Below are 26,889 nucleotides of genomic sequence, written 5' to 3'. Positions count from 1 at the left end.
TCTAAAAAGCGTTACTATTTCTTGGTACTCAAAATATGTGTGGTAAAATTTTAAATTTTATATAAAGAAATCATTAAATGCTGACTTCTCATGGTCAGAATCTGTAGGTGAAAATTCTTGTTGCAGCCTATTTGAGGACCATGCCATTCATCGGGTTGTTGTATGAATTAAATACTAATTTCAGAGCAATGAATATGGCTAATTGCCTCTATTCAGGGTTTCCCATAGCCCTGTGCTTTAATTAGGCCTTACTGTACTCCTTTGAAGTTACTGCTTTATATGTATGTTTTGCTGAACATATAGAAGCTCCTTTAGTGTAGTAACTATATCTTACTCATCCTTATACTTCTAGCATATTGTGTAATACTGGACGTAGATAAGTATTTGAACTAAAGTCTTGAATCATTTCTACCTCTTTTTTAACTTAGTATGCACCATAGAGTAAGTAAACATTTTTCATAGAGATGCTGAGGGCCATAAGGAGCCCCCAGAATATATTTTGTATGTCAAAATAAAGAGAGTAATTATTAATGGATACCATATAAGAAGAATGTGTGATTTTTTTTTAATCAGCATCAGTAAACATATAGCTGTTTAGTTCTGCTAATATACTTAGTAATATCTATGATTTGCAAGATGCTTCTGGAAATATAAATATTCATAAATATATATCCCTGTGTTCAAAATGGAAAGTGAGTTGGGATAAGTATATAGATACGCAGTTAAGTGTGAGGACAGCCTCAAGGGAGAATTAGCTCTTGTCCATTTGGGGCAGATTTAGAGAGACTTTATGAGGAAAGTTACGATTTTTACAAAAAAAGGGCTGTATTGTGATTTTAGCAGCTTACAATTGGTAGAGATACCTCGATTGAAGGAAAGAGCCTGAGGCATCTGATTTTTTAAATGCTGTTATCTAGATGAACTCTTACAAGATAAACCGCCTGGGGATAACATGATGAATATATTTGTTTTTTAACATGACAAATTTGTATGCTTAGAGTTTGGTAAGTCAGAAACTAAGTAAATTGGTTAAATGACTAATAGAAAAGTCATTATCCATTCATCTGTGGACATTTCTGTTTTGTTTTGCTTTAATTACCATGATTCATTTGTTAGAAGACTTGCAAATTTTTTTTCCCCAAGATATAATTAGAAATCACACACTTACACCGTAGTTAATTTGTATATATTAATGCTGGTGCTACCTGAACATTTTGCATTCTTTGTCAAAATAGCACATCTGTAAGGTGACTCGGGTAGTTAACCTTTTGATTTCTTAATATTGCAAGTACAGAAGGCTAAAGAGGCAGTATTTGAAGGATATTGTAGAGCGCTGCATATGACCAACACTGAACATCTTTTCTAAGAGAAAGGCTAGACCTAATTGTTTAACAAATTAATTTTATTTATTTTAAAAACATTAAATGTAGTCCATATGGGTTTTCATCTGAAGCTTAAGAAATTTGTAAGAAAGTAATTTACAAAGACAAGGCAGGTGTGGTGGAGCACACCTCCTAGCTCTGTGGGAGGCTGAGGCAAGTGGATGGTTTGAGCCCAGGAGTTCAGGACCAGCTTACCCAACATGGTGAAACCCCCTCTTTACAAAAAATGCAACAACAACAAAATATTAGTTGAGCGTGGTGGCGTGTGCCTATAGTACTGCAACCTGGAAGGCTGAGGTGGGAGGATTGCTCGAGCCTGGGAGGTCGAGGCTACAGTGAACCGAGATCATGCCACTGCACTTCAGCCTGGGTGACAGACTGAGACCCTGTCTCAAAAAAAAGAAAAAAATACATTAAAAAGTCAATATTGAACTTTTCTGTCACTTGTTTTAATAGTGTATAACACTAGGAAGTTGACTGAAGGTTTTGAAGTAACACGTATCATAAGAAAAATACTTCAGAAATCCAGGAATCCAGCTTGGCATGGTGGCTCACACCTGTGATCCTAGCACTTTGGGAGGCCGAGGCAGACAGATCACATGAGACCGGGAGTTTGAGACCAGCCTGGCCAACGTGGCGAAACCATATCTCTACTGAAAATACAAAAATTGGTCAGGCATGGTAGCACACACCTGTAATCCCAGCCACTTGGGAGGCTGAGGCACAAGAATCACTTGAACCCAGGAGGCAGAGGTTGCAGTGAGCGGAGATCGCGCCACTGCACCCCAGCCTAGGCAACAGCAAGACTCTGTCTCAAAAAAATAAAAATAAAATTCAGGAATCCAGTCATTGTCAGGATATCTAATTCTTTTTTGCAAAAACAGCTTATTGCTCATGTTATAAAAATGATTAATTCAAAACCAGATTTTTCTGGGAAGAAGATCCCACTATTTTTGTATTGCATATAGTGGAAATAGCAGTAAACTGGCAGGTCGTGAAACTTGTTGCGTTTTCAAGCTTTGTCTAATGTATGTCATCTTACTTGGCAACTTACTTCATAAAGTGAAAAGACTACTTACTAGTCCCTTATGCTTCCTTTCTGGAATTAGTTCTATTATACTACTTATTTACTTCTGAAAATACTAGATACTCACTCATTTAGATTCTTCTCATGCCCTACACAGTATGCCTGACATTATTTCTGTTTTATATTCTTTTAGTGTGTTGTTGGTGGCTGCAATGCCAGCTTTGCTTCTCAGGGAGGGCTAGCTCGTCATGTACCCACACACTTCAGTCAGCAGAACTCCTCAAAAGTTTCAAGCCAGCCAAAGGCCAAAGAAGAATCTCCTTCTAAAGCTGGAATGAACAAAAGGAGGAAATTAAAGAACAAAAGACGACGCTCATTACGTAAGTGTTACACTAAGAAAATCTGATGTATTTGATGGTTTTAAAAGATATCTTGGGCTTTTGTGCAAATCCACTTGGAACTTCAACTCCTCTTCAATAAAAGTAATAAACAGGTAGGATGCCCATCTGTCAGTGTGAGTGAGAATTCAGTGGCACATGTTTATAGTAGCTAACGGAGTATGTGTGGCCTTCAAATATAAACTGTATAGAATTAGATTTGGGGGCTACTCTGATTCTCTTCTAAAATAACATTTAAAATATGGTAACAGTGGTATTTCTAGAAATATTTTAGAAAATTTGAACATGTTAAAAGTAAATATCAAGTAAAAGTTAAGTAACCTATCTACTCCAAAGTAGTGTCTGTACCTGAGCTACGAGGTAGAGGCTGCAGTGAGCCTTGATCACGCCACCACACTTGAACCTGGGAGACAGAGTGAGACCCTGTCTCAAAAAACCAACAACAGAAAAACCACAACAAAGCAATGTGTGTGGATAACAAAGCAGTGTTTTGGTTTTTTTGTTTTTTGTTTTTCTGAGATGGAGTCTCATTCTGTCATCAGGCTGGAGTGCAGTGATGTGAGACAGGGTTTCACTGTGTTGGACAGCCTGGTCTCAAACTCCTGATCTCAGGTGATTGCCTGTCTCGGCCTCCCAAAATGCTGGGATTACAGGCGTGAGCCACCACACCCAGCCGATAGCAAAACAATTTGAATGTAATGTGTGTCATAGTACCTAGTCTGTTGTAACGTATATGTACAATGTTTATGTGCTTATTTACCAAAATGTATCCTTGATGTTTAGGATAGAAAATAATTAGATGTTAAGGCTTGTAAATGCTGGGAGCAGGAACAGACTTTGAAATCTCAGAGTGTAGCTGGTCACTGCTTCTTTGCGTCAGCTGGTTAGTTTGTGGCTTTTTTTTTGGATGGAGTCTCACACTGTCGCCCATGCTAGAGTGCAGTGGTGTGATCTTGGCTCTCTGCAACCTCTGCCTCCCGGATTCAAGGAATTCTCTGTCTCAGTCTTCAGAGCAGCTGGGATTACAGGCACCCGCCACCACGCCCGGCTAATTATTGTATTTTTAGTAGAGGCAGGGTTTCACCATGTTGGCCAGGCTGGTCTTGAACCCCTGACCTTGTGATCCACCCGCTTTGACCTCCCCAAAGTGCCGGGATTACAGGTGTGAGCCACTGCCCCCGACCAGCTGATTAGTTTTAACTGTATATCCTCAATGAAGAACTACCAATGGGTGAATGAGTGAATGAAGGTGTTGTTGAAAGGAAGTCCACTCCAAGCGTGAATTAGAAAGAAAAAATAGATTGTACTTTACCCTTTCTCTGGGGATTGATTAGTATAGACAAGACTCCAGACACTAATTCCTGACTATGAAATTTGTCTGTAAAACACTGAAATCTTTTTGTTGCTATAGAGTTATAGCGGACAAATGAACAGACCAGAAAACTGTTGTTGGTTTTTTTTCCTACCTCATTAACTGAGAAAAGCAAACTTTCTTAAACTCTTAGTTTCATTCTTGCTTTTTTTTTTTTTTTGATACAGGATCTTACTCTTGCCCAGGCTGGAGTGTAGTAGTAAGATCATGGCTTACTGCAGCTTCAGACTCCTGGGCTTAAGCAGTTCTCCCACCTCAGCCTTCCAAGTAGCTGGGACTACAGGCCTGAGACACCATGCGTGGCTAGTTTTTATTTTTTGAAGAGATGGGGATCTCTTTGTGTTCTCCAGGCTGGTCTTGAACTCCTGGGCTCAGGTGATCTTCCCACTTCAGCCTCCCAAAGTGCTAGGATTACAGACATGAGCCACCACACCTGGCCTTAAGTTTCTTTTTTGTTTAAGTTAATCATGTTTATTTTTAATCAACGTTGGCTATTTATGGTACCATTTTCATTTTGACCTCCTTTATAAAAACAGAAATTTAACATTGTCGTTTTACTTGTGTTAATATCGAATATCTTGCAGTTGCACACAGAAAATTGCTAAATATATATTATGGTACTCAAAAACCAGATAACTTCTCTACCAGTTTCACCTAACCTCATTATTATTTTAGTCTCAGTGTATACACAGTAATCATTTAAATTTTCTGACTTTTCACATTATATACTTGGCAATATCTATGCAATTTGCTACTCTTTGTCTTGTAAAGAGAAGATAGATTCAGTTAAATACCCAGTTATTGCTTAGAAACAAAGAACTAGTGCCGGCTTAAGTATATGTTTCTTTTGACGGTGGTGTTTCCCTCATACTAACTTAGCTTGTCAGGCAGGCTGCATAGGGAGAGCTGGCAGAGAGAGGTGGTGGATGAAAATACCTTTTTGTCATCTGTTTTATTGAGGAGAATGGGGTTAGTCCTGAATATATTACTTTATGAACTTTAAAAAGGATCCAAAGCCTTTTCACTGTGGGGAGCCATTGTTAAGACAGTGCTGTGATTTGAATTAGCATGGTTGCAGCTGCTGCAGTTCACTCTTTCTTTAAAAGTTTACGTATCTATAGCAGTTAACTTTACCTAGTATCTTCCTCATGTAATTCAAGAAGATAGTTTTTACATAACTGTGAAAAATATACCTTTTAAATAGCACTGCAGCAAATGTAATTTTCTGTTTGATAAAAATTGTTTTTTAACTTTTTTTTTTTTTTTCTTTAGACAGAGTCTCACTCTGTCACCCAGGCTGGAATACAGTGGTGTAGTCATGACTCACTGCAGCCTCGACCTCCTGGGCTCAGGTGATCCTCCCACCTCAGCCTCCCATGTAGCTTGGGCTACAGGCACACACCACCACACCCAACTAATTTTTGTATTTCATTTTTGGTAGAAATGGGGTTTTGTCTTGTTGACCAGAGCTCTTGAGCTCACATGGTCCACCCGTCTCAGCTTCCCAAAGTGCTGGGATTACAGGTGTGAGTCACTGCACCCAGCCTGATAAAATTTAAATATGTATGTATGTATGTATATATATAATATATATGTATTTTTAATTTTTATGTAATTTTTCATTATTTTAAAACATCTTTAAAAAGTATTTTTAATGCTTTTCAAAATATACTTTAAAATGGAAAGAATAGTATAATAAATACTTGTATTTCTCTTCACTTAGAGATTTACCAATATGGTACATTTGTTTTATCTTCCTACCTATATACTTTTTTGGTCATGGACCCAAAATTATTAAGATGCATCTCCTAAGCATAAAGATATTTTTCTACATAACTACATCATCATCATTACACCTAAGGAGAAGATAAATCATACAATATATGTAATTTTGAACCATGGGAAAATAGAGTTTCTATTTTTGTGGTTTCCAAAGTTTTTTTTTGAGGCAGAGTCTCATACTTACTGCCCAGGCTGGAGTGCAGCGGTGTGATCTTGACTCATAGCAACCTGTAATGTTAGGTTGTCAGTTTGTGATCTTTCAACTTTTTTGTTTTGTTTTTGTTGTTGTTTTTTTGAGACAGGGTCTCACTTTATTGCCCAGGCTGGAGTGCAGTGGTACAATCTTTGTTCACTGCAACCAGTGCCTCCCAGGTGCAATCAATTCTCGTGTGTCAGCCTTCTCAGTAGCTGGGACTACAGGCACACACTACCATGCCCAGCTAATTTTTGTATTTTTAGTGGAGATGGGGTTTTACCATGTTGGCCACCAAGTCTCAAACTCCTGGCATCAAGTGATCTGCCTGCCTCGGCCTCCCAAAATGCTGAGATTACAGGAGTGAGCCACTGTGTACAGCATCAAAGGTTTTAAATTATATATCTTATTAGTTAAAAAAATACTGAGCACACAGTCTTAACACATGTAATATATACATTGTATACGGGTAATACTACTAATGCACATTATGCAAAATTGCCAAGAAGGAATATTGAAAAAGAATGAGATGAAGAAATTAACAAAGGTGTTATATTCTTTAGTTACTCTAATGGATCATGACACACACCCACTTTGGAGACTACTGTTCTAGTTTGGTATTCTTGATATATACAATGCAGATAGTGTGGTTAAGGTCTGAATGCACAGGCTGAAGATTGAGGGCTCCTTTCATTATTGTGAATTTAAGTGATGGCTTCAGTGTTTAAATTTGAGTGAAGAGTGGTCAATTTGAGTGATTTAGAGTGATGAGTTATTATTTCCCCCAAGTGTTTATTCTTCTTAGGAAAGAGCATATATTTGGAGAGCTTGGAGAAGGAACACATTTTTTTTTCGAGTAGCCACTGAGCTAACAGGAAAGTGATGTATTTCTCAGAACTCTCTCCTGCTCAACCCTGAAAATGTCAAGTACTTTTTTCTTTCTGATTTCCCATTGTCACTACATTCTTAGTCTTTTGGGTTCTGCTCATTTCTTTTCTTTTCCTTTTTGAGGCAGAGTCTCGCACTTTTGCGCAGGCTGGAGTGCAGTGGCGCGATCTCAGCTCACTGCAAGCTCTGCCTCCTGGGTTCATGCCATTCTCCTGCCTCAGCCTCCCGAGTAACTGGGACTACAGGCGCCCGCCACCACGCCCGGCTAATTTTTTGTATTTTTAGTAGAGATGGGGTTTCACCATGTTAGCCAGGATGGTCTTGTTCTCCTGACCTCGTGATCCGCCCGCCTCAGCCTCCCAAAGTGCTGGGATTACAGGCGTGAGCCACCGTGCCCGGCTGGGTTCTGCTCATTTATTGCTAGTTGGTGTTTTATTTTCTCTTGTGGAAATATCCAGAGAAAAGAGCTGTTTGTTTAGATATGTTCTGTTTAATGTGCCAACTGGTGAAAATATTCCTCCATAAAAACTATGGTGGATTTGTGTAGATGTTTTGAGAACTCTTTAAATAGCCATAGTGTGGGAAATCAGCATATATGTAATTCACAATATGCTGTACCAGGGAATCAAGCCAACTCTTTATTAGTAAAATTGAATTTTCAATTACAGATCTTGAAAAATTACATGTATTAGTAGGCTCCACAAATGTAAAATAATCAACGTATTTATTTTGAGCAACTTTCTTATTAGGAATAAGAATAGAACAATGTATAATAATTAGTGAGATGAAAATTGAAATTTGAAAAATGTTCCTACCAAATTAAATCTTCAGTGTATAATTTTTTCTATTACACTAAAATATTGCCTACTGTATGCTTGTGAAACAGTTTGTTCTTTAAAAAAAATTCCATGGTGGAACATGCCTGAAGTCCTAGCTACTCAAGAGGCTGAGACAGGAGGATCACTTGAGCCCAGAAAGTTAAGAGACTGCAGTGAACCATGATCACACCACTGGTCTCTAGCACCTTGGGCAGCAGAATGAGACTGTGTCTACAAGAAAAAGAAAAACACTAGTTTTATAAGCTTATTAATATAAATGGCCTTATGATTTATAAGGCATTTTTATATGCATTTGTTTTATTTAATTACAATTGAAAATTGTTAATGATAATTTACATTTTACAAATAATGCACAGTGTAATGCAGGTTAAGTAGTTTGCCTGCCGTCACACAGCTGATAACTGGTGGAGTTGATTGGCAGCTTTGGTGGACTGATTGGCGTCCAAAAATTTGTTTGTAATTTTCTTAGATCATTGTTCGAATAGTTGTTCATAATCAAGAAAATACTTGTCAAAAACCTCAAAATAGGCTGGGTGCAGTGGCTCATGCCTATATACTCAGCACTTTTGGAGGCTGAGGTAGGCAGATGACATGAGGCCAGGAGTTCAAGACCAGCCCACCCAGCATGATGAAAACCCAGCTCTACTAAAAATACAAAAATCAGCCGAGCTTGGTGGTGTGCGCCTGTAGTCCCAGCTACTCAGGAGGTTGAGGTATGAGAATTGCTTGAACCTGGGAGGCAAAGGTTGTAGTGAGCTGAGATGGCGCCACTGCACTTCAGCCTGGGTGAAGGAGTGAGACTCTGTCTCAAACAAAAAAAGAAAAAACCCTCAAAATAATATTATTGTATTGTCAGATTTGTACAACTTGAAATTACATGGTAATACAAAATGTTCATGACATTTATTTTGTATGTTTGGCAGTGGTGAGTTTGAGATCCTGATACATAGATGATGTTCCTCAGATTGCTGAAAATACAGACCTTATGCTGAGGAGAGATGTTGGGGAGATGTTTATCTTTATCTACTAAAGATAAAGTTTTATGAAAAATGAAGTAGCTGAGATGTGGAATCATGAGGTTTAAGGTTAGAACTTAACTCACCAAGGGTCAGAATTAACCCACATTCACTCATTAGTTGAAATAATGCTTTTGCATATTAGTCTTCTTATCTAGAGTTCATGTTTTGTCAGCAAATAATATCTTGCATTTAAATACTATTGATAGGTACGTATTTGTTAATTGTGTCAGTCTTTATTACTTATTACTGTTATGTTTTTCTAAATATTTACTTTTTTTTATGTTGACTTTTAGCACGGCCACATGATTTCTTCGATGCACAAACACTGGATGCGATAAGACATCGAGCCATATGCTTTAACCTCTCAGCTCATATAGAAAGTTTAGGGAAGGGACACAGTGTTGTTTTTCATAGTACTGTAAGTATTCTTTTATTTTTTCACATTAAATATAAAGCTTTGCTAATTATATTTCCACAGTCATTTCTAGATCTCTCAAAATCTAAGAAAATACAATTTCACAAAAATCACAAAACCTTTTGTTGTATCAGTATTTAAAGTATTGTATTATTGGTTATAAAGCACACATTTCCTATAATTTTACATGTTTGTGATTAAACTGAATATGTTAGCCTTTAGTTTGAGCTACTTAGGAATAATGGGGTGACACATCATGTAGTGCTACTAGGCATTACTGGGCTCTGACGTTAGGCAAACCAGGTGTCTTTTCTCACCTGGTTTCCTCATTTGCAAAATTAGAACATGAGACTCCTTTTACCTCTAAAAAGTTTCATTCACATTTCTGTGTACTGCATGGAGCCACCCCTTACCCCATGCGCCCATCCAAAGTTTATGTTAAAGAGAAAATAAGATTATATTTGCTATCAGAGCTTCATGAGGGAAGGGATTGTAGTCTCTTTTGTTCCACTGATCTAGCCTAAGTGCCTAGAATTTTGCCTGGCACATGATAGGCACTCATTATAGTTATTGAATGACTATGTTGTCCACATAGAAGAAGAAAAGTACCAAATTTGAAAAAGAATAAATGCAGTTTAATTTTTGGTTTATTAGGAGTTGTAATAGAGAGTTGTTCTTTCTTCCATGCCTCTTTTCATTTTGTTTTTCAGTCATTTTTAGATTGGTGTAGTTTGGTGTAATTAAGTTAATAAATGTACGTTGTGGATCATACTTTTGGTGATTCGAATCTCTGAAAAGTATGTGTTTAATTTTGGCTGACAAAATACAGGCTGGGCATGGTGACTCACACCTGTAATCCCAGCATTTTGGGAGGCCTAGGCAGGCGGATCACCTGGGGCCAGGAGTTCGAGACCAGCCTGGCCAACATGGCAAAACCGTGTCTCTACTAAAAATACAAAAAATTACCCAGGTGTGGTGGTGGGCACCTGTAATCCCAGTTACTCGGGAGGCTGAGGCAGGAGAATTGCTTGAGCCCAGGAGGCGGAGGCCGCAGTGAGCCGAAATTACGCCACTGCACTCACACTCGGCCTGGGCAGCAAGAGCGAAACTCTGTCTCAAAACAAACAAACAAACAAATACAGCCAGGCTTGGTGGCTCACACCTATAATCCTAGTACTTTGGGAGGCTAAGGCAGGCAGATTGCTTGAACCTAGAAATTCAATACCAGCTTGGGTATTGGCAAATCCCTGTCTCTACAAAAACATGCAGAAAATTAGCCAGGCATAGTGGTGTGTACCTGTAGTGCCAGCTGCCCGGGAGACTGAGGTGGGAGGATTGGCTGAGCCCAGGAGGTCAAGGGTGCAGTGAGCTGTGATCGCGGCACTGTACTGCAGCTTGGGCTATAAAGTGAGACCCTGTCTGAAAAAAAAAAAAAAAATTACAAATACACTAAATTTGGGTTACTTTTATTTTTTATATTTCAATTGAAAAATGCATAAGAATTGAAATACAAAAGGTCCTTGTTGATATCAGTATCTTGTTTGGTTTGAATCTCTATTTCCCTCATCTCCTACAATCAAAGAGTTTTTTTTTTTTTTTTTTTTTTGCATTTTTGTGTTTTCTTCTACATGCAGTCATCCCTCCGTATCCACGGGTTCTGTGACCATGGTTCGAACCAACCACAGATTGATAATATTTGCGGGGACAAGAACCACAATAAAAATCATACAAATTAAGAAGTACAGTGTAACAACTATTTATATAGTATTGACTTAATTAATATGGGAGGTTTTGCATAGATCATATGCAACACCATGTTATTTTATATAAAGACCTTTTAGAGCATCCTTGATTTCACTATTCAAGGCAATTGGAGATGTCCTTGCTTACTTTCCAATTATATATAGCTTTCCTGTTATTTGTACCTACTTGTTTTTCTTTTGAGACAGAGTCTTGCTCTGTTGCCCAGGTTGGAGTACAGTGGCATGATCTAGGCTCACAACCTCCACCCCCTAGGTTCAAGCGATCCCCCTCCCTCAGCCCCGAGTAGCTAGATTACAGGTGTGTGCCACCACGCCCAGCTTCTTTTTGTATTTTTATTAGAGATGGGGTTTTGCCATATTGGCCAGGCTGGTATTGAACTCCTGACCTCAAATGATCCACCTGCCTTGGCCTCCCAAAGTGCTGGGATTACAGGCATGAGCCACCATGCTCGACCCATCTTGAGTTAATTTTTTATATGGTGAGAGCTCAGGTAGAGGTCCAGTTTCATTCTTTGGCATATGGTTAGCCAATTTCTCCAGTGCCATTTATTGAATTAGGGAGTCCTTTCCTCACTGTTTATTTGTGTCAACTTTTTTGAAGATCAGTTGGTTGTAGGTGTGCAGTTTTATTTCAGGGGCTTCTATGCTATTCCATTGGTCTGTTTGTCAAATTTTTTTTTTTTTTTGAGATGTACTTTTGCTCTTGTTGCCCAGGCTGGAGTGCAATGACATGATCTTGGCTCACTGCAACCTCTGCTTCCTGGATTCAAGTGATTCTTGTGCCTCAGCCTCCTGAGTAGCTGGGATTACAGGCGTGTACCACCACGCCTGGCTACTTTTGTATTTTTGGTAGAGACAGGGTTTCTCCATGTTGGTCAGAGTGGTCTCGAACTCCCAACCTCAGGTGATCTGCCTACTTCGGCCTCCCAAAGTGCTGGGATTAACAGGCACGAGCCACCACGCCTGGCTGTTTGTCTATTTTTGTACCAGTATTGCACTGTTTTGGTTACTGTAGCCTTATAGTGTAGTTTGAAGTTGGGTAAAGTGGTGTCTCTGGCTTTGTTCTTTTTGCTTAGAATTTCCTTGGCTCTTTGGGCTCCTTTTCATTCCATGTGAATTTTAGGATACTTTTTTCTAATTCCGTTAAAAAATATTGGTAGCTTGATAGGAATAGCATTGAATCTGTAAATTCCTTTGGGCGTTGTCACCATTTTAATGATACTGATTCTTCCAATCTGTGAGCATGGAATGTTTTTCTATTTTGTGTCATCTGTGATTTCTTTTAGCAGTCTTTTGTAGTTCTCCTTGTAGAGATTGTTTACCTCGTTGGTTAGATGCATTCCTTGATGTGTGTGTGTGTGTGTGTGTTGGTTATGGTAAATGGGATTGCATTCTTGATTTGGTGGTCAGCTTGAGTGTTATTGGTGTATAGAAATGCTACTGATTTTTGTATGGTGATTTTTTTTTGTATCCTGAGACTTTGCCAAAGTTGTTTATTAGGTTTATGAGCTTTCGGAGAAATCTTCAGGTTTTTCTAGGTATAGAATCATACTGTCAGTGAAGAAAGTAAATTTGATTTTCTCTTTTCCTATTTGGATGCCTTTTATTGATCTTACCTGATTGATTGCTCTGGCTAGGCCTTCCAGTACTATGTTGAATAGGAATGGTTAGAGGGGACATCCTTGGGTTTTTTTTTTTTTTTTTAAACATTTATTTTTGTAGAGACAGGATCTTGCTGTGTTGCCCAGGCTGGTCTTGAACTCTTTGCCTCAAGTGGTCCTCCTGTCCTAGCCTCCCAAAATGTCGAGATTACAGGTGTGAGCCACCACACCCTGCTAATATCCTTTGTCTTTCTTTTCCTTTCCAAGACAAGGTCTTACTCTGTCACCCAGGCTGAAGTGCAGTGGCACAAACATGGCTCACTGTGGCCTCAATCTCCAGTGTTCAAGAGAGCCTCTCACCTCAGTCTTCGGAGTAGCTGGGACCACAGGCATGCGCTACCACACCTGGCTAATTTTTTTTCTTTTTGGTAGAGGCAGGGTCTCACCATGTTGCCCAGGCTAGCCTTGTCTTGTTTATGGACTAAATTTAAATGGAGGCATGCTTGACATAATGTAGGTTATTAAATGTATCTTGTAAATTAATTTATGTTTTTAGTTACCACATAACCAGTGTTGTCCCCTAACTTGAATTTTTCGGATAATGAAACTAGGGACTAAAAAGGTTGTATTACCTTTCCTAGTGTGATCTAGTATAGTTGTGTATTTTTTTGTTGTTGTTTGTTTGTTTGTTTTTTTGAGACGGGGTCTCGCTCTGTCGCCCAAGCTGGAGTGCAGTGGTGCGATCTCGGCTCACTGCAAGCTTCGCCTCCCAGGTTCACGCCATTCTCCTACCTCAGTCTCCCAAGTAGCTGGGAATACAGGTGCCCGCCACCACGCCCAGCTAAATTTTTTTGTATTTTTTTTAGTAGAGACAGAATTTCACCGTGTTAGCCAGGATGGTCTCAATCTCCTGACCTCGTGATGCGCCTGTCCCGGTCTCCCAAAGTGCTGGGATTACAAGCCTGAGCGCCTGCGCCCGACCAGTTGTATATTGTTAATACATAAGGGTTTATGGACCTTTACCCCCACGCCATTCTTAGATTCTAGGATGAGAGCTCTTGTGGTATTTAGATTGATATGTGTGATACTACAGGGAAGATAGGTCCTGCTTGAGCCTTGCATGGGAGCCTGGTTAGGAGCTCACCCTTTTGTTCCTCCTGTGTTGTCAATTTATTGACAGCAAATATACCAATGAAATGCACACTATTAAATAACTTTAAAAAAAAAAGGCAAGATAGAAAATAGAGCAATAGTTAGGTATCAGTACATTCCACACAAGTTTTAGAATATTTAAGGGTAGAATTGTATATTTTGGAAATTAGATAAGGATATAAAGGAGAGAGTGATAGAACAAAATTTGGAGTCAAAGGCAAGAAAGTGGAAAATTAAATGCAAAGGAAAGGAAACTTTTTCTGAGATTGGAAGACACGAGAGCCATGAATTTGAGGAAAAGTGTCCTTATTCTCTTTTAAAGAACATAGGTAATACATTTATCTAGACAAGGATGAAAGAGTTGAAGGGGGGAAATACAGGATTTGGAGACCAGAAACAGTTAATATGGCTGCTCTGGGGATTTTGTGGGGATTCAGCAAGGTTAGGGCCTTGCTCAGCAAGGCTAGTTGAAATCCTCCTTTGAAATTCGGGAACATAGTTTTATGATATGGTAGGTCTGTAATTAGATTTTTTTTTTAAGAGGTCAGTAAGATGTTGTCACCATGTCCAGAGTATGGCATTAGAGCTAGTTTGTTCATTCACTTAAGTGTTTTAAATATTAAGGTGCTCATTAAAAATTGAGCACCTACTGTGAGCCAGGTACTAATGACATAGCAGTGAACAAAACAGATTAAAATCAAACAACCAAACAAAAAAGTACCATGCAGTTACTCTAATGGAAGAGACATGATAAAACAAGATAAATTAGTAAAATTGTAAAAACTTGTAATGAGAGCATGAACCATTCAATTATTAGTGGGGGATAAGCACTTTAGCCAGGGGGAAGATGAGGTGTAACCTACTGAGGTGGTACTATGTCAGGTATATTAGAACAACAGTGAGTAGGCAGAGTAGGCAGTGTAGCTGGAGGGAACAAGGGAAGAGGAGAGAGTAGGAGTTAAGTTTGAGAGGTAATAGGGAGAACCTTGGTGGACTAAGACCTTAGCTTTTATTTTGTGTGAGATGGGAAGCCATTGAAGGGGTTTGAATAGGCATGGTCTGATTTAGTTTGTTTGTTTGTTTTATTTTTTTGAGTCAGAGTTTTGCTCTGTCACCCAGGGTGGAATGTGGTGGTATGATCATGGCTCACTGTTGCCTCAAACTCCTGGGCTCAAGCAGTCCTCCCTCCTCAGTCTCCCAAGTAGTTTGGTCTGTAGGAGCACACCACCATGCCTGGCTAATTTTCTGATTTTTTTTTTTTTTTGTAGAGACGACGTCTTGCTAGGTTGCCCAGGCTGGTCTCAAACTCCTGGGCTCAAGTGATCCTCCTGGCTTTGCCTCCCAGAGTGCTGGAGTGAGCCACCATGCCTGGCCTGGTTTTTAAAATAATATATATAATATTTTTTTGAGACAGAGCCTTGCTGTGTCACCCAGGCCGAAGTGCAGTGACACCATGCCATCTCACTGCAACCTCTTGCCTCCCAGGTTCCAGCGATTCTTGTGCTGCAGCTTCTCGAGTAGCTGGGACATCTACTAAATTAGCGTCCCCATGCCCAGCTAATTTTTGTATTTTTAGTAGAGACAGGGTTTCGCCATGTTGGCCAGGCTGGTATCGAACTCCTGACCTCTAGTGATCCACTCGCCTTGGCCTCCTAAAGTGCTAGGATTACAGGCGTGAGCCACCGTGCCCGGCCCTTTTATTTTTCTCTTAGTAAAGAAACTTGGTGTCAATAATTTTTATTGAGGTACAATTTATATATAATAAACTGTACCCATCGAAAGTATACATTTCTATGAGTTTTGAAAGTTGTACTCACTGAGGCACGCTCCATCACAGTTAAGATAGAATAGTCCAGCACTCTGAAGTTTTCTGGTGTAGCTTTGTAGTACATTCCTACCTCCACCTCCTGCCCTAGAAAACCTACTGTTGTTCCTTTCCCTCATGCAGGCTTTAACATGTTCGCTTTGATTTCTGTGTTGAGAACAAATTGTAGAAAGTCATGGGTGAGAGTAAAGGGGAATTTGTCTTTTCAGTATTTCAAGAGAGAATGATAGTGGCTTAGACTGGGATGTTTGCGGTGGAGATAAGGGTTGGATTCTGTTTATCTTTTGGAGTTAGTGTGGACATGAATTATGGATAGATGAGATACTGGATTTTAGAATAAGAGGCGATAGAAAAATGGGAATTTTTAGTGTATTTGTGGTATTTATAGGTATTAGACTGGATGAGATTACCTAGGAGATAAGTGTAAATAAAGAGAAAGCATGAGGATTGAAGTGTTTGGGGCTCACCAAACATTTAATGATTTAAAGGGCAATAGATTTAGTAAACTGGTGGTCTGGTAATGAGCTAGTGTCTCTACAGATAAGGGAGTAGTGATGTAAAAGGGAAGCACTAACTTGCATATACTTTCATTAGAGCAGCTCCTTTTGATGAAATCCTTAGCCTCACCATGGGAGGAATAGAGATGGCTCCAAAAAAAAAGGAAAATGAAGGAACCAAAAATAGTGGTAATAATATTAGAAGTCTAGAAAGAAAATAAAAAATTTGCTCAGAGTCAAAGTAGTCCATGAAAATGAAAAGTTTTTGAGCTATAGAAAACATCTGAGAGGACTTAAGAACATTGAAACTTACATATATTGTAAGCTTAAAAACCTAGGAATGAGTGATGTGCACCCTTAAGTCACAGTGAGGAGGCAGAGGTACCTTAACTGAGGAAAAGTCACAAAGGTGGAATGTAATCTGAAGAATGATTTTTTTCCTGGGGAAGGAAAGTGGAAGGAAGAGACATCCATAATGAGATAAGGTCTTCACTGGACACAATAGAAAGGAAAGGAGCTAGATGAGCAAATTCTCCGAAGTTTTATAACTGGGAAGGTTTTGATGGAGGCAGTACATGTTAAACAGAATCAATTCTGTTAGTAGTAAAAAACATTCAGTACTAACTGCAAATTTAAGTTACTTTGTTATCAAATTAACTTTTATAGAAAAGAATACAAATAATGAAACAATTGGTTAAAAGAAGGATATGAGGGACTATACCGTTTGATTTGCCTAATTAGCCTTATTTCATTAATTCTTTCGAGCCTTCTCCAGAAGAGGTCAGCAAAATCCTAGTTACCAATCAGTTGGCTTGCTGTGCTTGGTTGGCTTGCATTGTTTTTATGTATTATTTCATTGTAGAGGTATTTTTTTTTTAATGGCTCTATACCTGTGTTTGGGCTTTTTAATTTTGTTGCCAGGTGTAGAATCAGAGTATTTATTTGACTACAGACTTTGTTTTTTTTTTTTTTTTTTTTTAATATTTAAAAAAATAAAAAATAGAATCAGGGATTCACCATGTTGTCCAGACTGGCCTCAAACTCCTGGGCTCAAGCAGTCCTCCTGCCTCAGCCTCCCAAGGTGCTGGGATTATAGGTGTGAGCCACTGCACCTGGCCTGGCCACAGGTTTTTATATAGTGGAGACAGTGTTTTATTTTTGCTTAAAGCTCTGCTTTTACTGAGTCCTAGTATGTTTTCAGGATAACATTATAACATTATTTTGTTTGGGTGGTTGGAACTTGGTTAAAAAAAATTGAGATTAAGATTATTAAAACACTAAAGTTCTAATTTTGTTTATATGGAAATTTTAAGAGTTTGACATTATTGTTTTGCCTGATTTTATTTTATTTAAGCATTACCTTAATTTTCAGAATTTGGTAATGAAAGGAAAGTATTGCTTTTCTTATACTTTTTTAGGTCTTTCTGTTCAGATTGATGTTAACTCGCATAGATTCCTTAAGCTTAAACCTAGACTGATTGGCCTACCTTTCATTTAAAATAAAACCAGCTACAGCAAAAAACTCCAGGAGATAACACGTGCCTTAAGTTGTAAATTAGAGACTTTTCCTTCTCATTAGTATTTTTTCTTTACTGTTTATTCATTTAAAAATATTTCAAAGACTTTCTTCTTACTCTTCTGGGATGTTGTCTGCATCCCAACTCAGACTGGTCCAGCGTTTGACATAATGTCGGAGGCTTTTCTATCATACAGCCTCTAACAAAACAAGGCTGTCCCAGACCCTTGGTAATAGAGTTGTTTACCTTTTTACTAAGAACGTTGGGAAAGCACCAAAATCTGCATGTGGCATGTGCCCAGACAGACATTGAGGGGTTCGTGCTGTAAGAGCTAAAGTTCTCCCTGAGATTGTCCAAAACAAAGAACGTGTCTGCAGGGCCTGTGGTGGTTCCATGTGTGCTAAATGTGTTCGTGACAGGATCAAGCATGCTTTCCTTATTGAGCAGAAAATTGGTGTGTAAGTGTTGAAGGCACAAGCATAGAGTCAGCTAAATTAAAAAATGCAACTTTTTTGAGTAATAGAAATGAAAAGACTTAAAAAATTTCGTTCACTATGAATGCATTTGATTGGCTGAGCTAAGCCACATACTTAGATAGTAAAACAAATGGCATTTTCATCCCCTTAATAATAACATGGCTTTGGCTTGATTATTTAAAGCTTCTTTAATTATTTAAACTCCTTTAATTCATATGTATTTGTGAAAATATATGATTAAAAGTGAAGTTGAGGCTGGGTGATGTGACTCACACCTGTAATCTCAGCACTTGAGAGGGAGGCTGAGGTGGCAGATCACCTGAGCTCAGGAGTTTGATACCAGCCTGGGCAAAATGGTGAAACCCCGTCTCTAGAAAAAATAAAAAAGACATAGCTAGGCCTAGTGGCTGCGCCTGTGGTTCTGGCTACTCAGAAGGCTGAGGCGGGAAGAATGCTCAAGCCTAGGAGACAGAGGTTGCAATGAACCGAGATTATGTTACTGCACTGCCTGGGTGACAGAGTGAGACTTCATCTTGAAAAATAAAAGTGAAATTGAGACAAGGTTGTTGAAAAACCTTTCACTTTGATAATATTAGTACCATTGCTACTTTTTTTTTTTTTTTTTTTGAGACGGAGTCTTAACTCATTTTGCTGCTTGGACTGGAGTGCAGTGGCATGATCTCGGCTCACTTGCAGCTTCCGCTGCCCTGGTTTAAACAATTCTCCTGCCTCAGCCTCCCGAGTAGCTGGGATTACTGACGTGCACCATGACGCCTGGCTAATTTTTATATTTTTAGTGAAGATAGGGTTTCACCATGTTGGCCAGGCTGGTCACAGACTTCTAACCTCAAGTGTTCCGCCCACCTGTTACTTGTTTTTATTAGTGTGTGTGTAAACCCAATGTTAAATGACTGCATAGTATTCCATTATATTGCATTGCATTCTCCATTTATTGGAAATGTTTGGGTTAGTACCTAGGGTAGAGACTGAATTGTCTACCATATTCTACATTCCACACTTGGCGAGGGAAGGTAGGCACATAAAGCAATGGCAATATGGTGTGATACATGCTAATGTAGAGTAAGCATTCAGCATTTTGAAGACATGGACTAGAGACTTTTCACCCATTATTGGAGTTGTAGGGGAGGGGCAATGTGGAAAAGGTGATAACACATGTGTCCTAAAAAGGAGATGGGTAATTGTGTATGCACATGGGCAAATGCAGCATATGCCAGGCAAGAAAGTGTTGGGATGGTGGGAGTAAAAATTTGATATAAATTTTATTTGACTTAACTGAGACCTATATTTGCCTAGGTTAATTGCCTGAGTTAAAATGAGTAATCAAAAAATGAAGCATACATAAGTTATTTTTGCTGAATATATAAATGAATGTTCAGTAATTTGTTTTATATAGAGCCAAAGTCATACTTTGGAGTCTAGATACATTAATTGGGGTTTCTGGTCACATTTCTTGAATAAACCACATTTAAACGTGTACGTAATCTAATGGTTTGCAGCTTTTATTTATTTAAAGCAGAACCAGAACTTGTAGACAATTGAAAAGCTATTAGAGATACCCTAATGAGACATGTTACCGTTTTTGTTCTCAATTTTTACTGTGATTCTGCAGTACATTGCTTTTTAAGGAAGTGACTTTTTTTTTTTTTTTTGAGATGGGGCCTCACTCTGTTGCTCAGCCTGGAGTGCATTGGCACAGTCACAGCTCCTGGGCAGGTGATCTTGTCACCTCAGCCTCTCAAGTAGCTGGGACCACAGGCAAGCACTGCCATACCTGGCTAATTTTTTGTATTGAGACAGAATCTCCCTATGTTGCCTAGGCTGGTCTAGAACTCCTGGGCTCAGGTGATCCTCCCACCTTGGCCTCCCAAAGTACTGGGATTGCAGGTGTGAGCCACCGAGAAATGACCTGTAGTAAGCCTTCCAAAAGCTGTGAGCTCTGGTTTTCATATAAATAAGTGTGTAGTTTTAGTAGGGTGGGATTTGTTTTGTTTTACTGTTGTGTGCCCAGCACTCTAAAACGATATGTGAATATGGTAACTGTTCTTTTGTAAGACATTAATGCTGCTGGTGCACAGAAAGCCCCAGAGAGCTGGTTGTTTAAGTTAGAGATCAGGACAATATTTCTATTATATGTTCCATAGTTTGGGAAACTGTTCTAAATATAATGCTAAAGGAGTTCAAGGCAGAAAACCATGAAATAGCTGAGGCCTAGAGAGGCCAGATCCTGAAGAGTTTTCTGCACCATACTAAGAGTTACCCTTTCCTAAGTGCTAGGGGGAACTGTTGAAGAGTTTGTCGGGAAAGTGATACTACTGAATTTGTCCTGATAAAGCCTTCTGGGTACTGAGTGGAAAGTAGCTTTGATGACTTGAGGAGGTCCAGAAGAATGGAGACCTGAACTTGGGTTATGGCAACTTGGATGGAGAGAATAGGTATTAATGAGTACAGTTCCTAGATCTTAGTGTTGGAATATTTGCTGTCCCCTTTTGGGGCCTGAAGTGCTCGAAGGTGTTCACTGTAACACAAACATCCTTGGCCACAGAGCTTTTACTGAATCTAGGTTTTTTTTTTTTAAGGATAGATTTCCAAACATTTAATTAATTCATTTTATACTAAACACTACTATAGGTGGTATGACACAAAGGTTCATAGGGTAAGAAATATTCCTATGTCATTGAGTTTTCAGTCTCGTGGAAAGACGGGTTGAGTGCTACAAAGCAGGGAAGAACTACAAAGCAGACAGGATGTAGTGGTGGTACTATCTCTTCCAGGGTATGAACACTTAAGTTATTGATTAGAGGTAAAAGTTTTTTTTTTTGTTTTTTGTTTTTTTTTTGAGATGGAGTCTTGCTCTATCGCCCAGGCCGGAGTGCAGTGGTGCGATCTTGGCTCACTGCACCTTCCACCTCCTGGGTTCAAATGATTCTCCTGCTTCAGTCTCCTGAGTAGCTGGGACTACAGACGCCCGCCACCACTCCCAGCTAATTTTTGTGTTTTTAGTAAAGAGGGTTTCACCATATTGACCAGGCTGGTCTCAAACTCCTGACCTTGTGATCCACCTGCCTTGGCCTCCCAAAGTGCTGGGATTACAGGCGTGAGCCACCGCACCTGGCCCCAAAAGTATTTTTTAACAATACATGAAAAATGATGTTTCACACATTGTTTTTATGATTTATTTTCATGTCATTATCAGGTAATAGCTAAGAGAAAAGAAGATTCTGGGAAGATCAAACTTTTGCTTCATTGGATGCCTGAAGACATGTAAGTATTTGAAATACTATACGTAAGTAATAAGTTCACGTTTTAGTTTTGTTAAAATCTTATGCACAAAAATAATTTGTTAAATTCAAATAAAACTAAATTACATTTTACAATGTTTTGAGGTTGTCAGGATTAAAGAGATACTCTGAAAGGTCTTAGACTATCTGGCTTATGTATATTACGCTTCAAAACTTAAGCCTTTTTTATTTTTAGTTTATTTTTAGTTTTATTTATTTATTTATTTTTTGCTGGAGGCAGTGGCTCACGCCTGTAATCCTAGCACTTTGGGATTATAGCACTTTGGGATCAGAAAGTCGGGAGGCTGGGAGAGGCCGCCAGTTTGAGGCCAGCCTGGCCAACATGGCGAAACCCCGTCTCTACTGAAAATACAAACATTAGCTGAGTTGAGTGTGGCGGTGCGCACCCATAATCCCAGCTGCTTCGGAGGCTGAGGCACGAGAATCACTGGAACCTGGGAGGCAAAGGTTGCAGTGAGCCAAGATCACACCACTGCACTCTAGCCTGGCAACAGAGCGAGACTCCGTCTCAAAAACAAAAACAACAAAACAAAAATCTTAAGCTTTTTAAATCTTGTGTGGTGTTTTTTTTTGTTTGGTTGTTTTTTTGAGACAGGGTCTCAACCTGGATGTCAGTGAGACTCTGTCTCAAAAACGAAAAAGTATAGAAATTTTAAATCATTTTAGCATTTTTAGTGACCTCCAAACAGTATGCAAGCAGCCATAGTTGTGCCTTTGTTTGAATCTTCTATTTAAAAAATTTGTAAATGTTCTCTGGTGCATAGTGAATGGTATTTTATAGAAAAAGCAATTGACTAATTTTCTGGCAGTGATTATATTTTCCTTTAAGCTTTTGTGCCCATTTAGAGCACTTCTGACCTAGATGTTCCTTAGTTCAGATATTTCATGTAATTTTCGCTTTATCTTTTTTATTAAAATTTTCTTTTTATAAAAGGAAGTGAGGATATATTGTAGAAATATTGGACAGAATTTATAAGCATCAAGAATATAATAAATTTCATTGAAAGAGATTTTATTATGTATGCCTGATTCACATATGTGGCCAATGGCTGGGCGCATTGGTTTATACTGCTAATCCCAGTGCTTTGTGAGGCTGAGGCAGAAGGATTGCTTTTAAGGCAGGAGTTTGAGATCAGCCTGGGCAGCATAGTGAATCCTTGTCTCTACAGGAAAACAAAAAACAAAAAAATTAGCTGGTTGTGATGGTGTCACCTGTAGTCCCACATACTCAGGAGACTGAGGTGGGGAGATCAGTTGAGCCCAGGAGGTTGAAGCTGCAGTGAGCCATGATTGCACCACTACAACTCAAGCTTGAGGGACAGAGTGAGACCGTGTTCAAAAAAATCAAGTTCAAACGTGTATATTCCTAATGTTCAGGAAATGGATTAATCCAAATATCAAAATACATTCATTTGAATTTTATTGTAGAGTTGAATTTCTTTGAATTCAGTGTTAATGGCCACATGCATTTTTTTTTTTAATGGAGTTTAATCTTACAGGGGTTTTATTTATTTATTTTGTTTAATGGACTTTAATCTTACAGGTTTTTTTTTTTTTTTTTTTTTTTTAAAAGAGACGGTCTCGCTCTACTGCCCATGCTGCAGTGCAGTGGTGCACTCTCGGCTCACTGCAACCTCTGCCTCCTGGGTTCAAGTGATTCTTGTGCCCTGGCCCCTGGAGTAGCTGGGAATACAGGCATGCGCAACCATGCCCAGCTAATTTTTGTATTTTTAGTACAGATGGGGTTTCACCATGTTGGCCAGTGTAGTCTTGAATTCCTGGGCTTAAGTTATCTTCCCCCGTTGGCCTCCCAAAGTGCTGGAATTAGAGGAATGAGCTACTGCACTGGGCCCTTTTATTTCTCTATTAGTAAAGAAACTTACTGTCAGATTTCCAACAAGTCAAAATCAAGTATGAATTTCACTAATTGAGTTAAAAGCTAGCCAGTGTGTTCTGACAGATTTCTAATTTGATAAGAAGTTGCCACTGAAAATGTTTAATTTATTCCTGAATTCATGTTTAAAATTTAACACTGCCATTTCTTATCTGGAACTCCACGTCCTGCTGTTAAGGTTGATAGCTGAACTTCCCTGGCTTCTGGGAAACTTGTTCACTTAACGTGGACTGATCAGAGTAGCAGAAAATGCCAGAATGTGAAGGCACATGAAGTGTAAATCTAAAATTAATGTTATTTTATTATTGACTTGTTTTTTAATTCATAGTCTGCCTGATGTGTGGGTGAATGAAAGTGAACGACATCAGTTAAAAACTAAAGTAGTTCATTTATCAAAGCTACCCAAAGATACTGCCTTGCTTTTGGACCCAAACATATACAGGTAATTTAATGCTTGCCTTTATGTTTTACTTTTTGATTTGTAATTTTCTCTCCCCAAATTTTGGATAAATTAGGACTTAGTTTTAAGTGCTGAATTTTGATACCAAGTGTATCTCATTACTTCCTGGCTTTTTTTTTGTATGTGGACTCACAAAGAGTTAAAAATTGTAGAATCCAGAAAAACAGTATTTTGCTAATAAAGTTTATATGCTTAATCCCAGATTTATCTTAAGTATGTTAGATTGTAATATACTTAGTAATTTGAAAATACGTGCCCTTTAACAAGGTAATTCTTTTTGCAATAACAGACTTTTGTGGACCTACGAATATGTTGCATGAGTCTGAAATACCAAAACTGTTTGATTTTTTTTAACTTACCCTTTCTCCAAACTTTCCAAAAGAGCAATTCAAATATTATTTGTTTTTTAAGACATAGCTTAGAGTGTTCACATTTCTAGTAATTTTATGTTTTGAGCTTTTTTTAGTGTGCTGTGCTTATGAAGGTATGTGGGGGAAGGAGAAGAGACCAACATTTCTCTTCTATGTGCTGAGTCACTTTGCTAGGTGCTTTGCATACCCGTCATCCTCACGGCTGCTCTGTGAAGTAGGTTTTACTGTCTCTGCTTTACAGATTGGAAAACTGAGGCAAGAGGTTAAATAGTTAATCTGCCCAAGTTTCCACAGAATGTGGTTGAACTCCATAGTGCCTCTATCCAAATGATGTACACAAGAGTGATTAAAGAAGTGGTGGAAATGCTTAAAACCAGCTTTTAAAAGGCACTCTTACGGAAAGGACTTTATATCTTTTTTCATTGAAACTTTTTAAATTTTAGCTATCATAAAGATAGCCAATTTTACATTAATACGTTGAAGGACATATTCATTCCACGATGCACCATTTTGGGGTGCTATTCACCTGGAGATTTCCTGTAACTTGGGACATTATTCTGTGAGTAAAATTCTAACATAATGGGCATTGCCATCTAGAAGCATAGTTTTCCCTATGACAAAAAAGGTTTTTTTTTTTTGGCTGGTCCCAGTGGCTCATGCCTATAATCACAGCATTTTGGGAGGCTGAGGTGGGCAGTTCACTGAAGTCTAAGAGTTCAAGACCAGCCTGGGCAACATAGTGAGACCCTGTCTCTACAGAAAATGCACAAATTAGTCAGGCATGGTGGCACATGCCTGTGGTCCCAGCTACTCAGGAGGCTGAGGTAGGAGGATTGTTTGAGCTGGGAGTTCGAGGCTGCAGTGAGCCAAGATTGCACCACTGCACTCCAGTGTGGCTGACAGAGCGAGACTCTGTTTCCAAAAAATTTTTTTCTTCTCAAACATCTTTTGGTGAAAGTGCTAATTAATACAATAAAACTTGTTCTTTGTGGAATGAACTAGATCATCAAGGAGAAGATTGAGAGTAATCTACTACCAAAAATTTGGGAAGGTTGCAACTTACCTCTCTCTTTATAAAGAAAAATAATTGAGTGTTCTTGATTTACTTGTACCTAATTTAGAGTTATTTACGTTTACTCTTTGGAGAGATGAATTAAAATTAGCATCCTAAAAGAGTGGTATTTTGGGAGAGCCACTCTGCCTTTTAGAACTAGTTGTAAACCTCTCTTAGAGAGTTGTCTTAAATTAAGATTAATCTGTGTTTCTGCCTGCATCCTGTTTCCTTCTTTCCAAGAGTCTTGCTTTCTCACCAAACCAGCTTGTTTTTTTTCTCTTTCTGTGCTATATTATATAGGAAGCAATTTAGATATTTTAATGAAAGTGACTTAAAACAAAATTTAAGCTTAGAACTAATGTTCTGAAGTGCATAGGAACAGTGTTGCATATTCTCAAATTTATGTGTGTGATTCCACAATTCTTGCTGATTTTATTCTTTGAAATGAGGATGTTCTTAAGATATATATTAGGTGCTTGTGTGGATTTGATTTTCCCTACCTGTGTCAAAAATGCCATCTTGGCCTGGTGAGGTGGCTCACGCCTGTAATCCCAGCACTTTGGGAGGCCAAGGTGGGTGGATCACTTGAGGCCAGGAGTTCGAGACCAGCCTGGCCAACATGATGAAACCCTGTTTCAACTAAAAATGCAAAAATCAGTCGGATGTAGTGGTGCATGCCTGTAATCTCAGCTAGTTGGAAGGCTGAGACACGAGAATCACTTGAACCCAGGGGGCGGAGGTTGCAGTGAGCCGAGATCACGTCCTACATTCCAGCCTTGGCTACAGAGCAAGACTCTGTCCAAAAAAAAAAAAAGGCCATCTTAAAACTTAATTTTGACTCTAAACCTCTGTGCTTTCACTATTCTGGAAATCAGAATTGAGTGTACTGTATAGAGTCATAGAAGCACCTACATTTGTCCTAGTGTAGCAATCTTTTCTTAAATTGCTGGATTTTGACTGGGAAAACTTGTGAAATTAATTAAAAGAAGAAAAACAATTATTCTTACTTGTTTTTAGGAAAAATAACTTCCTGCTTGTGCATATGTCATAATGAAAGTATGGCAAACCTTCTGCAAAATAAACATATTCCTTCAAAATGAGACTAAAGGGAATATACAGTTGGCCCTCTGTATCCGCAACTTCCACATCCATGGATTCAACCAACTGTGTATCAAAGCTGTTTGGGGGGAAAAGATAGCAATACAACAATAAAAAATAATACAGGCCGGGCACGGTGGGAGGCTGAGATGGGCGGATCACGAGGTCAGGAGATCGAGACCATCCTGGCTAACACAGTGAAACCCCGTCTCTACTAAAAAAAAAAATACAAAAAACGAGCCAGGCGAGCTGGCGGGCGCCTATAGTCCCAGCTACTCGGGAGGCTGAGGCAGGAGAATGGCGTAAACCCGGGAGGCAGGGCTTGCAGTGAGCTGAGATCCGGCCACTGCACTCCAGCCTGGGCGACAGAGCGAGACTCCGTCTCAAAGAATAAATAAATAATAAATAAATAAATAAATAAATAAATAAATAAAACAAATAAGACCAATATAGTGTAACAATGATTTACAAAGCATTTACATTATATTAAATATTATAAGTAATCTAGAGATGATTTAAAGCTTACAGAGGGATGTATGTAGGTTA

At 38.8% G+C, this 26,889-nt stretch overlaps 1 protein-coding gene and 1 pseudogene across 4 annotated transcripts in view; both read left to right on the top strand.

Annotated features, from left to right (window-relative positions):
• Window positions 1-26,889, top strand: part of AEBP2 (AE binding protein 2) — a 218,109-nt gene that overhangs the window by 55,009 nt on the left and 136,211 nt on the right. For all 4 annotated transcript variants that reach the window (XR_004439997.1, XM_033222720.1, XM_033222721.1 and 1 more), the window contains 4 exons: window positions 2,603-2,789; window positions 9,194-9,318; window positions 21,361-21,428; window positions 23,689-23,802. Coding sequence is in view for 3 of the 4 variants with exons in the window: in XM_033222720.1 (XP_033078611.1) it covers window positions 2,603-2,789; window positions 9,194-9,318; window positions 21,361-21,428; window positions 23,689-23,802 (494 nt within the window). In the remaining variant the exon portion in view is untranslated. The remainder of the gene's footprint in view (window positions 1-2,602; window positions 2,790-9,193; window positions 9,319-21,360; window positions 21,429-23,688; window positions 23,803-26,889) is intronic.
• Window positions 17,797-18,168, top strand: LOC117090763 (annotated as a pseudogene).

The sequence above is a fragment of the Trachypithecus francoisi genome, unplaced genomic scaffold (genome assembly GCF_009764315.1).
Source record: "Trachypithecus francoisi isolate TF-2019V2 unplaced genomic scaffold, Tfra_2.0 Lachesis_group11, whole genome shotgun sequence".
Lineage (NCBI taxonomy): Eukaryota > Metazoa > Chordata > Mammalia > Primates > Cercopithecidae > Trachypithecus > Trachypithecus francoisi.
The sequence above is the reverse complement of the archived record's forward strand: the minus strand, read 5'-3'. Positions and strand labels throughout refer to the sequence as shown.